We start from the raw sequence: 15,889 nt of genomic DNA on the forward strand, positions 1-15,889 counted from the left end.
CTGTTAGTAATATTTTGATATTAACACTTCATCATCCTCTGATTACAGCAGTCAAGTAGCTGCTTTTCTAAATCCTTACTATTACGTGCACTTCTTGTGTCCTAAATCCCCTCACGTGCTAACCATCTATATGCCAGCCTTGTCCCTGGGCCCTTCTCCAGTTGGAAACTCACCTGAAAGTTCAGTTCTATCACTAACTGCTACTGATTGTTTAAGATGCGGCCTTCACAAATGCCACTGCCACAAAATCTTTGGCTTTGTAAACTCCCTTAATCCTCAAAGCTAATCCTCCGACTTAGCCAGTTGAGTTTAAATCATTTATGTAGTTTTAACCTTTTTTATACTGGAAAGTAGGGCGAGCACAAGGGAGATAGAATCAAACCCAGGCACCTGTAGACTTTTGGCATATGGATCACCTGCTCAACCAAGTCAGCTACAATGGCACATGGTGTAAAATCTGAGCAGGTGGAACTGACAGAAGGGAAGCTGAAGAAGAGCGGAGTGTACGAAGGGGTGAGTATGTATGGAGAAGCTCGGATAGATATGGAGGAGCAAAGTTATGAAGCGCTTTGAAAGTGAGAAGCAGGATCTTGAAATTGACACGGAGGTGAACTGGGAGCCAATGGAGCTGTTTAACAGGTGTTATATGTTCAGTGGATCTAGTTCTGGAAATAATACGAGCAGCTGTATTTTGAACCAACTGCAGTTTATGGAGGGATTTATGAGGTAAACTATAGAGAAGACTTGACTGTAATAGATCACTGTGTAAAGAAATACAAACAAAATCAAATTTCCATTTCAGACATGGTACCTCTGCAGTATTTTGGAGGCCTGTTCCATGGTAACCTCCACTCCAAGCTTTTGTAGTGAGTGCTGGATCTCCCCCACATCAATTTGCCCTACCAAACACATCAGAAAGTACAAACAGCATTGGAAATTGGGGCCTGTAAAGAGATTATTTATGGGTGGTGTATTTACTGTGTGTTAAGCATGCACACACCGTCATTGTTACGGTCCAGTCTGTGGAACATGAGCCAGAGTCTTTTCTCGTGAGTCTGGAGGTACTGAGAGAACTCCTGGAAATCCAGCAGACCATCATGGTTGGTGTCGCTCTCAAGGACTATCTGTAAGTCCAGAGAAAGAGAGAAAGCACAGAGTAAACAGGGAATTAAAGCCAAAAAAAGGCTTAAATTAGGATGTGTTCACAATGTAAATGACATGGGGCAAACGGTGGGATCAGGGAGTGTAAATAGTGAGGAGAAGAGAGTTGAAGTCAGCCAGTCCATTTCCATTGTCCTGTCTACCATGCTGGATTCACAACCACAGAGCACAGGGTGGCTCCCTGTGCTCTGTGGTGAGTTTATTTCAAAACTTTGTTCAGTACATTAACAAAATCAATACACACACAGAAATTCCTCATTAGGAGCAGCAGCAAGAATCAGAGTGAATGACCATTTTAGCTAACGTAGCTAACCGTAAAAGTTTCAGTTTCAGTTTTCAGTTTTATTTGTCATATGCAAGTTAGCACAGGGTCAATATTGCAATGAAATGTGTTTGACGAGTAGCAGTCACTCAGCAGCATGATACAGTAAAAGTGCTAGCTAACTAGCTATCCAGGAAATACACACTAATCAGTGTACTGCCCTGACATTAGTGCTGGTAACTAGCAAATTTCACTACTGGACTGAATCAGCAAAAATGATTTAAACACAAAAAAAGACAAAGAAAGAACAACATATTATTCTCAACTGCAACAAGTAAAACAGTAAAATCTAGATTATTAAACCTTAAATCTCTCTTTTCTAAGTGCCTGTTAGCACATCAATTAATAATTGATTAACAAATCTTACAGAAACCTGGTTACAGCATGATGATTATGTTAGTTTAAATGAATCAGCACCCCAGAGTTATACTAAATGTCAGAATCTATAAACCACAGGCAAAGGGAGGATATGGTAGCAAGCTTTGCACCTCAGCTTTTTAATCAACCACAGACCCAGGGAGTTTCAATTCATTTGAAAGCCTGATGCTTAGCCTTGTCCACCCAAGAAAACTCAAAAATAGTTTTATTTGTTGATATCTATTGCCCACCATGCCTTACTCAAGGTTTCTGTATGATTTCTCACTCTTATCAAATTTAGTGCTCAACACAAATAAAATAAGTATTGTGGGTGATTTTAACGTCAATGTAGATGCTAAAAATGGTGGCTGCGGCTCAGGTGGTACAGCAGATCAGCTACTGATGGGAAGGTTGGTGGTTTGATTCCTGGCTCCCCAAGTCTGCATGTCAAATATCCTTGGGCAAGATATTAACCCGAAATTGCCCTCCGATGCGTTCATCGGAGTGTGAATGTGCATGAATGTTTATTAGTTGCACTTGAGTTTAGAAGTGCTTGTATAAGTGGGTGTGAATGGGTGAGTGAGGCTTGTTGTATACAGCGCTTTGAGTACTCCGGGAGAGTAGAAAAGCGCTGTATAAGAATCAGTCCATTTACCATTTAAAAATACTTAACAGGGCATTGTTATTATTTATTATTAGACTCAGTTAACTTCTTTCAAAATGTAGAAGAACCCACCCACTACTTTTCTCACACTCTAGATCTTGCTCTGACATATGGCCTAGAAACTGAACATTTCACAGTGTTTCCTGAAAACTTTCCTGAAAGCAAATTTAAAATGCTGCTCCTCACATACAAGGTCCCATCTTATCTTAATGACCTTATAGTACCATATCACCTATTAGAGCACTTCGCTCTCACACTGCAGGCTTACTTGTTGTTCCTAGAGTATTTAAAAGTAGAATGGGAGGCAGAGCCTTCAGTTTTCAGGCCCGTCTTCTGTGGAACCAGCTTCCAGTTTGGATTCAGGAGACAGACACTATCTTTACTTTTAAGATTAGGCTTCAAACTTTCATTTTTGCTGAGTTACGGCTGGATCAGGTGACCCTGAATCCTCCCTTAGTTATGCTGCAACAGGTAAAGGCTGCTGCGCAATTTCCATGATGCACTGAGTATTTCTTCTTCAGTCACTTCTCTCGCTAGTCTTTGACTTTATTTATTTGCTGCTGTGTTTTACTTGCATCTATTTGAAAGAGTGAGTGTAAAAACACACAAAAAAATTATTTTATGTGCTGGAATGTGTAGAAAATAGGTTTAAATATTAAACAAATTTCTTCCAGTCAGAGAATGTTGCATATAATTAAATTTTTGCTTGATGCATAAAGTTAAAAGATTAAAACTAATAAAACAAGTTTTAAAAGGAGACTTTTCCATTTGATTACATTTTGTATGATGGATTATGCAGAAAAAGTAGAATTTGGCTGAAAGATCTATCGCTTTATCACCTATTCAGGTTGTAAATCGTGTTTTTAAAAAGTTACTAAGTAACTAAGTAATTAATTACTTTTGAAAATAAGTAATCAGTAAAGTAACGGGATTACTTTTTTGGTCAAGTAATAAGTAATTAGTTACTGATTACTTTTTTCAAGTAACTTGACCAACACTGACAGTAAGTAAGGTAAATAAAGCCCAGCTTCAGTACCTGAGCTATGTCTTGAGGCAAACAAAACTAAACTTTCTTAAAGAGTAAGAAAATGTGTGCATGCTCAATTGTTTCTTGCTGTATTAATTGGCAATAAATCTTATACTGGAAAGCCTGTTATTTCCCTTTAAATGGTGCCACATTTGTAAGGAAAATATATCTGTGGGTTGAATAGCAGAGTTGAGTATGTGGGATGAGTCCATGAAAAACTTACCAAATCTTCTCTGCCAATACTAAACACCTTAGTCTGCTATTGACTCTTGCTTTGACAACATGTTCACTGGAAGCTGAAAATGTGGAGGAACCTTATGTGAGTCCAGATTCTGCCTATGGCAGTTGGATCACAGTGTGGAGAAGATGCAGAGAATGCTATGTTCATTGGTAACAGCTTTTGCTGGAGACAGTGTGATTGTGTTCAGCGGCATCTCCCTCACTGTAAAAACAAGATTTATCATCATTGGAGGCCATCTCTATGGCAATCCCATATCTCAACAGTCTGGGACTGAACTTTGACAGTGCTCACCCCCACAGAGTGGAGTTTATTGGACACTACCACCAGAATTTGGAGAGGATGCTATCGCTTACCTGCAGTCCTGATCTCAACCACATTGAACATTTGTGGGATCAGCTTGGACATGTTGCTCAAGCCAGAATGACTAACACAATCACACAGGCTGACTTGCAAAAAAGCTGGTTGAAGAGTGGAATGCCATCCCACAGCAGTGTGTGACCAAGCTGGTGACCAGCATGAGGGGGAGGTGCCAGGCTGTTCTTCCATATGATACCGAGGCCCTTGCTTATTAAATTAACAAATTCTTTATTTGCCAATATGTCTTCAATTATCCAACTCAATAAACAGCACCCAACAAGAGTCAGTAGCAGAATACGTTTTTGTCACTGGCAGAGAAGATTGGCAAGGTTTTCATGGGTATAACCCACATGCATCTTGTGGATCTTCAGAAGTCCATATATAAAGCGTATAGCATCCCCTGTATTATTTGAATGGCTAATGAAGAAAAAGTTCATTTACTGAGTCCAAGAAAAACTGAGCAATGTCATTAAACTTGGACTTATTGCTAAATGTGTGACAAAGTTGATTTATTTCAACAGACTGTTGCCATTTCTGACATTGGTTTAAAATGGGGATGCAGCTGTTAGACTCCCCAGCATAAAGTAGCTCAATCCCTTATATTATTTTTCTTTAAGTACTCCACGATCAGGATTTCAAAAGTTAGTTCTTTTCTTCTATTCATTCTTCTGTTCAGAGACATAACTTTTACCACGTACCACGTTGACGTCGAGTGTCCTCAGTAAGACATCACAACAAGGGCGTAGATTTGGTTTTGGCATTGGTGGGGACGGATGATTCAACCACTGAACTCTGCCCTGTTTCTTTTTTTTCCTTTTGGTTTTTGCTTCTTAATAAAAAGAGGAGAAATATACTTGCCTACATGTGCTATTCTACGTGCTTTTAAACCATTTAAAATCACAATTCATAGTTTTATATGTGACTTATATAATGTTAAAGTACTATTAAACAAATGACTAAGTATTTTAGGCTTTAGTTTACTTCAGCCATAATCCATATAAATCAGGTATCATACAAAAATAAAAATAGCTTCAAATACAGTCATGACAATAAAAGAATATGACTTTAAGGACTTAACATCATTACTTCAGTTATAGTACACCAACATCTGTTATATTTTGGCCCTAAGGGAACACTGAATGACCTGGTGGTTTTTGTCCATAAAACTACTCATTTAAGATTACCACAAAGTAAAAGATCTCTCAGCAAAATTATGCAACAGTTTAGGCACACAATTGCCCCGATCAAATCAGTGAGCTGAGATTTTCTATTCTAAACATGAACTACTGTTACAGCAACAGACATGGACTACTGGTGTCCCACACAACAACTCAATGTCCACTATGTGAAGGAGCCAAACACATGCCTTCTCCTCTTGTTAACTGAGACAAACTGCTGGCATATTTGTTTTACATCTATACTGTCCAGTCTCTCCTGGTGGACATGGCATACAGCAGCATTGTTTAATCTCATTTGAGTCATTGTTAACCTTAGCCATCTTTTTAGTCTTCTGAGAGCACTGAAGCTTCTTTCAGCCTCAGTACATGCGTTTTATCCTCAGATTACAATTATTATTCTGTGCTTGATGTGCCTCACCTTTGGCCCTGGCTCTTCCCCTCTGACTGCACTACGACATATTGCCACCTGATAAAATAACACATTGATTCGTGCCATATAAAAAGTGAGACATGTCAATTCAGATTCTTTGTCAAATATACACTAATGAAACAATTTACATCAGCAGCCTAACAATTGTCATGATAATAAATACTATTTAATCTACAGCACCAAATCATCAGTCAGTCACCTGTGACCTCACCTCTTCACCTCTGTCCGAGCTACAGCATGGCAGAGCTGCCTCTGTCACCTGATAAATAACAGTGAGACATTCCAAATACATGCAGTCACACATGTGCTTCAAATACAGTAATGAACCAACAAGTCATCATCCAATTTCACCTGTGATCTTGTATCACCATTACTCTCCGAGCTTTGTGTTGGTTCTTCTGTCACCTGACAAATAGGACATACATGACAATAAGAATAAAATGAGTAGCTGCTTCGGTGTTTCTGTCAATTTGTGCAGATCTTGACTCATCAGTAATGTTTGTAGGGTGAGTGCATTTTTAAAACAATTTGTGCAAACTGCACTACAAGGTGGCACTACAAGACTACCTCATGACATTTTGTCTCAAAAATTAACCTTATGAATATGTCAGTACCATTAGGATGAAATTATTGTGTCACCAACATTTTAATGTTAGACATATAATTTTAACAGCCTCTGTAAACTAATATCCTGGCTTGCTCAAAGCTGCCGTTTTCTCTGACAGTTTCAATCAAAATTAGAAATGCTACTCTGGGAGACTGAGATAACTAATAGTGCTGCCTGTTGTGCAGTTAGTTTCCAAAACACGTTATTCGTGGTCACATACAATTTTAGACTGATGTGGGCCAAAGCCTAGCATAGCCTGTAACGTTATTATGACGGACACATATTATGAGTTAATTTGGCTTTAAGTGACTTGCAGGTTTCTTTGAAAAATACTTATATCCAGGTTCTTCCTTTTTGCTGCCATCCTCCTCTCCTCCTCGCAGCGCAAGCAGTGTTGCCAACTCCTCAGTAAGGAAAATCGCTATTGGTTGTCCTAAAAGTCGCTAGAAGTCGCTAAATGACGTCATCGCCTAATTGGTCATGCTAATCTAATTGTAACCTATGTTGTTGGAGAGAGAAATAACATCGTGGAAGAGACATAAAGTGAGTAAAAAACGTCCTAAATGCATTTAGAGTTTATTTAGAACTACAAATTAAATTTCTTTTAGCAATTATTGTTTTTTTTTAATGTCACAATTCCAACCCTGCTCCTTTACCTGGGCTTGGACCGGCAAAAGTGACCCGAAATAGGCACTCTGGTGGAGTTACTTTGTGTGTGTGTGTTTATAAGTAGTTTTAAACCTTGTGATCCACAAAACAGCATAAGAGTAAAGGAGTGAAAGAAGAACTGACTGCGTTACAGCACCCGCTGCTTGTTGAGAGTAAAAGTGATACGCGCTTTCACGTCTTTTTTTAGCGACTTTTTTTTTTTTAGAAAAAAAGTCGTTAAGGGGTCTGAAAACTCGCTAAATATAGCGACAAAGTCGCTAAGTTGGCAAAACTGAGCGCAGGCTTGCCGCTGGTAAAACCAAACAGAGCTCCCTGAAAGGCACAGCCAATCACATTGGCCATATTTGTCACATGAGGTAGGACTCCAGTAGAGGACGTAATTTAACTCTTTCTGCACCGCTGGGTGAATGAGACGTTGACAGATCGGGTTTTTTTTTTCTTTCTATCGGGTTTGATTTTCTTTACTCGAATAGATCAAATTATTGGTGGGGACAATTCAATAATCGCTGAATATTGGTGGGGACATGTCCCTTCCGTCCATGCCAAATCTACGCCCTTGCATCACAAACACACAAAGATAAACTTGATTAAATAAAAACCTAAAATACAGAAGAAACCATTTCCACACTCTTTACCCTTAAGATAAGTTTACTTTTTTTTTTTACAAACACTATAAACTAGTTCACGTACAGCGTGCGCGTGCGTCTGCCTCAGCCTGTGCCGCATTAAAAACACCTGCTCACCTTCTCAGCCTCTCGGAGTTGTAAACCACGAGTTGCCAGTCCGGTCTTCAGTTCATTGATGTCAACCCTGCCATCTTTATTCAAGTCCAGTTGCTCGAACAGCTCCGCATACCTCTTTTCTCTTTCTGGGTCCAGAGCTGCTCCGCTCTTTCCGTTCTCTGCATTTTCTCCGCGGCGTGAAGGGGCGCTGGAGCACTCCTCGTCTTCGCCCATATGAAATGGAGAAAACCGGGTTTTGGTGCTGATCGACAGATTGTTTCACAGCCAAGCATCAGAAACTAAGCAACCGCGCGTGTTTTTGCAGAGGAACTGGTACCATTGTCTTACATAGTAACGGATGAATGGAGAAGAACGGAGTCTGCAGAGACTAACGTTCCTTCCAGATGGATGGATGCGGTTTGGACGAGCTTGATTAATCCCCGTGTCAGTTACATAGCCAGTCCTCCCCAGCACGCGCTAATCCATAAAGTCATTCAGCTGAATTTAAGTTTCCATCATAGTAGAAGGTCGTAAATGAGTCGCTCATTCTACCGCAGTGTAGGCTTTTAGAAACACATCTGTGTGCGCGCCAGGAGCTTAACATCACCTCCTACTTGCACTTAAAAAATGGTACGAAAACCTCAAACCCACTTGAAGGGAGAGTGAGTAAAACGCAGTCTACCTCCGCAAATTCATCGTCCCCTGGGACTGACGGCACGCGCTCCTACTGCCTCAGCGTACGCGCGCGCTTACAGCAGTGCACGAGAGAAGATCACCGAGTTCACGCGATTGTATTAGGTTTGCGATATTTTACAGGGAGCCAAATCAAATCAACAGCCAGCCTTCTTACAGTCTGGCGCGCTTCCATGTTTTACTGGGTGGTACAGAGGACCACGCTGTAACTGTGGGAAGCCTCCTCTGTACACATGTATATACGGGAAGGATATATACAGGAGAGCCGCACTAAAGCACAAAATATAGTCTGGTTTTGACAGCTGTTTAGCACTACCAATCAGCACAATAAAACATGATTATAATATTCAACACATCCTTTAAGTTTTAGGGAACACTGGGGATGGTTGTAAAAAGGGAGATGGCAGAAAAAGCATCACTTTCACTAAGAAGGAATTACATAAGAATCATGTAATCAGCTCAGTGTTTATTACAGGTTTATTCCGGACTATGCATGTGACAATGTGTGAAGAAGCATTCAAAATCTCTAACTTTCATCTAGGATAGTTTAAAAAAAAAATTACGTGTTTTACTAAGTACTGATCATTAAGAGGTTTGTATTCAAGGAAAATGAGTGGTAGCGAATGAGCTTTTATTGCCTGCGACATGCAGTTACTAGCATTGTAACCCTCTACTGCAAAAAAACATCACGGAGGATCCCCTGCCCATCCTCACATAGCAACAAATTGATTATACATACTAACATAAGGATTGTTGTGGTAACAAAGTGGCACTACTGAAGTAGAACCATTTTGATTTTTTTTTTCAAACCAAGAATAAATTCTTATTTATTTACAGGTCCACTCTCCATGGTTTGAAAACTGCTCAGCCTGATCTACACTGTGGACTCCATTGTAATAAACTGGTGTACAGCTCAGTGTAAGTGGTGTTGAATGTTCACACACTACAGTCCCTGTCACTTTGGTGCTGGTCAACCACATCTGTTTCCCAGGTGGATGGTAGCAGAGCTCATGCATATGCTGGCACTTATTGACTCATTTCTGATTTGCATTTCTGCTCTCTTTCTGACTTTCACTGACAGCAGCACTGTCAGGAAACAATAGGTTGAGCAGAGATTGTAAGGTTGGCACAGTGGAATGAAGCAGGTGCCCCATAAAGAATTGACCTGGGCTGAAGCCATTCTGAAGAGTATCCCAACAAGGCAATAGATCTGTGGCCTTTTTGTGGAGGTTTTTTCTGTACCTGCTCATTTATGAGAAGAGAAGAGAAGAGAAGAGAAGAGAAGAGAAGAGAAGAGAAGAGAAGAGAAGAGAAGAGAAGAGAAGAGAACCTTTATTAGTCCCACACGTGGGAGATTTGTTTTGTCACAGCAGAAAGTGGACAGTGCAAAGTTATATAGCAAAAACTGGAGAACACTGGAATACAATAAGAATAATATACTGTACACAGCTGTACAGAATAGAATCGAAAAAATAAAATAAAATACTATATACAATAGAATAAAATATACAATAGGATAAAAATAGAATTCAAATGCTATATACAACTGAGTAAAAATACAACTTTGTCAGAAAAAGAGTATTGCACTTAGTCTTATTCCACATGTGTGGATGTGTGTGTTTGATCAGCTGCAAAAGTCTTTGTTGTGGAGTCTGACAGCAGTTGGGAGGAAAGACCTGCTCCGTCCCACACCGTGGGTGCTGCAGCCTGCCACTGAAGGAGCTGCTCAGTGCTGTCAGAGTCTCCTGCATGGGCTGGGAGATGTTGTCCAACAGGGATGACAGCTTAGCCACCATTCTCCTGTCACTCACCACCTCCACTGGGTCCAGAGGGCATCCTAGAACACAGCTGGCCCTGCGGATCAGCCTGCTCAGTCTCTTCCTGTCCCCCGCAGGGATGCTGCCGCCCCAGCAGACCACACCGTAAAAGATGGCTGAGGCCACCACAGAGTCATAGAAGGTCTTCAGGATTGGGCCCTTCACTCCAAAAGACCTGAGTATCCACAGCAGGTACAGCCTGCTCTGCCCTTTCCTGTAGAGGGCATCTGAATTATGAGTCCAGTCCAGTTTATTGTTTAGATGAACACCAAGGTACCTGTAGCTTGTGTTTAGCCTCTTCATTAAAAGGAATGTTTGCATGATGAGGGCAAATTCTATGGCAAAAAAGAGCTTCAGCACATTAAGGTGTATGCTTTTTGGAAAGAAATAGATTTTACTAACAGTAGTACAGTTGGTTTCAATAATGGCAAAATTATTTGACCTGAAGAAGTACAACTTGTTATAGAGAGGATGCCTCTAAAAAGCATGTGGTTTAGACCACTCACTGGGAAGATATCTAGTAGTGTCTGAACAAGATGGAATATTGTCTCCTGCTCTATTCAGTCTGTATCTTAATGATCTTTCTGTCAAGTTAAATGCATGTAAGACTGGGTCTATTGTGGGTAACGTTATTGTTATTAATGTATGCTGATGATTTGGTCATTTTGTCTCCCTACAGTGCTGGTTTGCAGCACTTACTTAGAGTTTGTGTTAGGTATGGTGCCCAGTATTGCTTTTAACCCTAAAAAGAGTGTTATTGTGATTGCTCCAACTAAGGAGGATCACAAGCTAAATATTCCATCTTTTTATTTAACCGACCAAGTATTGAATGTGGGGAGCAAAGTGAAATACTTGGGTCATATCTTAAGAAATGATCTTTATGTTGATGATGATGTGAAACGGCAGTGCTGTAAGCGGTACATGCAAGCTAATATATTGGCACCTTCACAACATCTGCTTTCTGGTCATTCGCCCTGACAAGGACTTCAAGGACATGAAGTGCACGATGTGTGCTTCAGTCGAAGAGAACTGTCCTCTCTGAGATGTTCGCTCTGACTGTCCAGACAGGAAGTCCATTCTTTGCTCCACCTTTGCAGTAGAACTTCACTGAACTATGCAGTTCAGTCTTGTTAGTAGGTCAGGCATTTCTCTGGTTGCTGCTGTCTTGAATGGATATGGCTTAACTCCAGTTTCTGGGAAAATGTTACAGAGGAATTTAACTTCCTTTGATGATATCTTACATTTTTCTATGCTTGGGAATACTGTATGCAGGTGAGAATCATGTTCTTTCTGTGAGAAGCCCCAGATCAACACATTATCAATGTAATAATACTAATGGATTGCATTTATATAGCACTTTTCAAGACCCTGAAAGCGCTTTACAATTCCACTATTCATTCACTCTCACATTCACACACTGGTGGAGGCAAGCTACAGTTGTAGCCACAGCTGCCCTGGGGCAGACTGACCCAGAGGCAAGGCTGCCATATCATGCCATCGGCCCCTCTGGCTATCACCAGTAGGTGGTAGGTGAAGTGTCTTGTCCAAGGACATAACAACCTAGACTGTCTGAGCCAGGGTTCGAACCAGCAACTTTCCGATTACAAGACGAACTGCCAACACTTGAGCAACGATTGCCCCATCTAGACCTTCAACAACAACTATCCTTTTATGGAAATGTGATGGAAAGTTGAAAGGTGATGAATTATCCTGAATGTCAGCCTATAAAAATGATGGTGGCAAAATGGTTGTTAGTTTAACAGACTCTTCTGCTAAATGGACTGATTCTTATAAAGCGCTTAATACAACATGCCACATTCACCCATTCACACAAGTACTTTCTTGTATGCTTTAAGTGCTTTCTAGCTAACATTCACACACATTCGTACTCCAATGTAGCTTTGTGGCATGTAGACTGGCATTAGGCAAGATACTAACTTGGGTTAGTATCTTGCCCAATGCCATTTGGCATGTAGACTGGGGGAGTCAGGGATCAGTAGATCTATAGATGACATGTTCTACCTCTCGAGCCACCCTTGTGTCATAACCTTAGTTTAAGTTGGACTCAAGCACAGGGCTCTGAAGAAAAGTTCAAAGTTTTATTTACAATGCAGATTAATGCAGATGCTTAAGACAAAAGACTGTTTAATAAAAGGACTGATTCTTGTGTCACACTTCTCTACTCAATCTACCCATTCATATAAGCTCTTTTTTCTATGCCCAAGTGCTCTCATATAACATTCATACTCAAACAGATGTCTTATTATGATGCCAAAGAATGTGCAGTCATGTTCTTCTTGCACCTCATGCACAGCGTTTAAGTAATGATGCTACTCCTCACATGAAAAGGAGCCAGTTGAGGTGTTTTGTCTAACCAGAAGGAGACTTGAGGTAGAGTAAGGATACAATTGAGAGGCTGGATTCCTCAACTAGGCATTTGCTGGGAAAAAATAGGTCTGAGGATCTCTGCTTTGCCTCTCCCTCTTCAGTGTGTACTATAAATCAAATCAAATCAAATCAAATCACTTTTATTGTCACATCACATGTGCAGGCACACTGGCACAGCACATGCGAGTGAAATTCTTGTGTGCGAGCCCCACAAGCAACAGAGATGTGCAAACACAACAACACAAACGAGCAAAATACAAGAATGGCCAACCTGAAACTAATAAATATATGTACAATATATAATAGTGTATGCATTTCTGGATGTGTATACTAAATATTTTCCTACGTGTGTGTGTGTGTGTGTGTGTGTGTGTGTGTGTATACACATTTTTACAAATTAAATAGTAAAAAAAAAAAATAATAATAATAATAATAAAATATATAAAATATACAGAGTTGAATATGTGCAGAGTTGAATAGAAGTGAGATTAATTATTGAAGCAGCATTTAGTCATGATAAAGAGCAGATTAATCAAAAATAGGGCTGTTTAGTAATTGACTCAATGAAAGAGTTGCTTCTTTAAAACAATTACTCAAGAGACAAGTCCAGTGTCTTAGAGCGAGCTAAAATATACCAGCATTTCATAGTGGATAATGGGCAAATAATCCCCTTTACTAATTATTGAAACTGTAGTATATAAACTTAAGATTTTGCTGTTTATGCTTTTGAAATAATAATAATTAAGTGACATTGCTGTACAGTTATGAACACTTGAACCTCTGTGTGTTGTAAAGCATAACTAATGCTTTACAACACACAGCATAATTAATAATCATAATATAGCTAAAATCCAACACTGGTGGTGAAGTTGTGTCAGCAGGCCTATAGATGACTTGTGAATGAACAATTAATCGCTTATTGGCTATTAATAGGGTGCGGATTTTGAGCAGTGACGTACAGCAGAAGATAGTGAAGTGCACTGATCAGCATCCACAGGATTAGACACAGAGAGGGAGAGATTAAAATGGTCAGTGTCACTTTCTCTTTGTGATGGACTGTAGCCGTCATGAGCAGATACGATTTGTAATTTCCACCTGTACAGGCACTTTTTTGTCCATCTGTGCTTTAATAGCTTCAGACTCAACAATTCAGAGCAACTCACAAAATAAATGATTGAATAAACAGCCGATCATGTGGTAGAAACTCAGTGCATTTAGGCGCGTAGACATGACTGATACAACCTGCTGAAATTTAATACAAGCATCAGAATGGGAAAGAGAGTTTTTTTTAAGTGACTTTTGAATGGTTGCATAGTTTTTGCCACAAAGTTACCAAATCTTCTGTGTCGATGCCAAACCAATACTTATTGTGCTACTGAAAATGCTGGTAAAGTGCTGGTGCTATATCAGCATCTATTAACATAGATGTCTATTATGTGATCAGTCTGCTCCAAGCATGCCATGTTTAACTGACCTGAAAAGGGCCCATACCTAATTGGGGAAATTTTAAGCCAGTGTTCTACAAAACCAAGTTGCACAATTACACCATTATTTGGAGTAAGCCTAGTACATGGGTCCAAAGGGTCAAAGTGTGGAGAAGAAGCAGAGAACACTATTTTGACTGCTGCACTGATAGAGTAACAGCTTTTGATGGAGGCATTGTCATATGTCCAGGGGCATCTTCCTCACTGGAAAAATAAGGCTATAGTGCTGCCACTGTGGGCCTCAGACTGGATGAGCCTGGACCCCTGCTCTCGGTGGATTTTGGAGAACAGGGGTGTCCATGGGGGCCAGCGGGGGGAGCTGGCTCCAGGTACTTTCCAACTGTCCCAATCATTTCCCCTCCATCCTTAATTGCTTCCCTCTTCCTGCTTCATCATGCCACCACACATGCAGGACCTTGAGGTAAAGGTGCATCACTGAGTTGCAGGGGAGGTATTCCTCCTCTGTCCCTTCCTGGCCACCGATGCCTCAGTTTTATTCCTTAACAGGCACTACTACATTACTTACACTCTCATCACATACACAAATAGGGCCTTGGGGTGGGTACACTGAATGGCACCCTGAGGACAGTCTGTTTAATCAGCCTCCCCTCTGGTGCAAGTGCCCACTTCTCAATTTTAAATCGCATGTGTGTTTCTTGGAACAAAAGCTGTAATGGTCCACTTGGGAAAATTAATCTGTTGGGCATTTTGTTTGGTCTTCAGACAATAATTCTGATTGCTACACTGCCAAACAGGACAAGCAAAAAAGAAGGAAAAACAAGGCTTGTGATTATTGGAAGCAATCTCAATACAGAGAGATATGGATACGATACAAGTGGCAATCCCATATCTCGATAGTCTGGGCCCAAATTCTGTACTCCAAGATGGCAAGACTTGCCCCCACACAGACTACCTCCAAAATTTGGGAATGAAGAGGATGGAATGGCATGCCTGCCTCAGCCCCACCGAACACTCATAGGATAAGCTTGGATGTGCCAAGCTACCTGGTATTTTCATGCAATAACACAACATCTGAATATTTGTTTTGACTGTTAAAATGATAAACAGATTGATTTTCCAGTTTTATCATGCATATAATGGAATTTCAGCCAAATGAGGATTGATAACACCAACATACATAATTTACATTTCTTTTTTTTAATGCTTTTTAAATTATGCAGTTGACCAGTTTCGCATAAAACAAAGTGAAAGGTTACATGAAATTCACATTTTAAACTCATCAACAGGGTAATGTCACAACAACCCTGCAAAGGCAAAGACCTCTTCCTCCCTTAGAAAGTAGATTTTACAATAAATGTTAACTGAAATCTTGTTGCCTTGTATGTAATAATTAATTTCCCTAATGCATTTCTGCATGGACCTGTGAAAAGAAATATATCTAAAGAGAGATAACTGAAGAAAATGTTCACATTTGCATTTTATTTATAAAGAAGTAGAAATGGATGATTTCCCAACATTAGTATTATTATTTATTTTAATATAACATGTTTATACCAACAAATATCAGCTTAGCCAAAGACTGAATTGTGTAAGGAAAACTAATAAAACAAACAAACAAACAAAGCATCTACAATCAAGACAGCATGTTGTGCTCGCCTTGAGTGCATTGTTGCATTGTTAGCTGCAGCGACAACTGCTGGATTTAAATAATGATTGCAGCCAGCGTTTATAAAGAGTGTGGAGAAGGACTGAACTTTGCTCAATCATTCTGATATCTAGACACCAAATGAGTGATGAATGGTCCTGTTTAC

At 40.0% G+C, this 15,889-nt stretch overlaps 1 protein-coding gene across 2 annotated transcripts in view; it reads right to left on the minus strand.

Moving 5' to 3' along the window:
* Nucleotides 1-8,517, minus strand: part of LOC113021306 (mitochondrial adenyl nucleotide antiporter SLC25A23-like) — a 46,216-nt gene extending 37,699 nt beyond the window's left edge. The window contains exons 1-3 of one of the 2 annotated variants that reach the window (XM_026165903.2): nucleotides 7,757-8,517; nucleotides 1,001-1,124; nucleotides 812-899 (exon numbers count right to left, since the gene is read on the minus strand). In XM_026165903.2, the coding sequence (XP_026021688.1) occupies nucleotides 812-899; nucleotides 1,001-1,124; nucleotides 7,757-7,969 (425 nt within the window). In that variant the 5' untranslated portion in view covers nucleotides 7,970-8,517. Of the gene's footprint in view, nucleotides 1-811; nucleotides 900-1,000; nucleotides 1,125-6,088; nucleotides 6,108-7,756 lie in introns of those variants that run through there. The other variant, XM_026165902.2, reaches the window with a different exon arrangement.
* Between the last annotated feature and the right edge of the window lie 7,372 nt (nucleotides 8,518-15,889).

The sequence above is a fragment of the Astatotilapia calliptera genome, chromosome 4 (assembly GCF_964374335.1).
Source record: "Astatotilapia calliptera chromosome 4, fAstCal68.1, whole genome shotgun sequence".
Classification (NCBI taxonomy): domain Eukaryota; kingdom Metazoa; phylum Chordata; class Actinopteri; order Cichliformes; family Cichlidae; genus Astatotilapia; species Astatotilapia calliptera.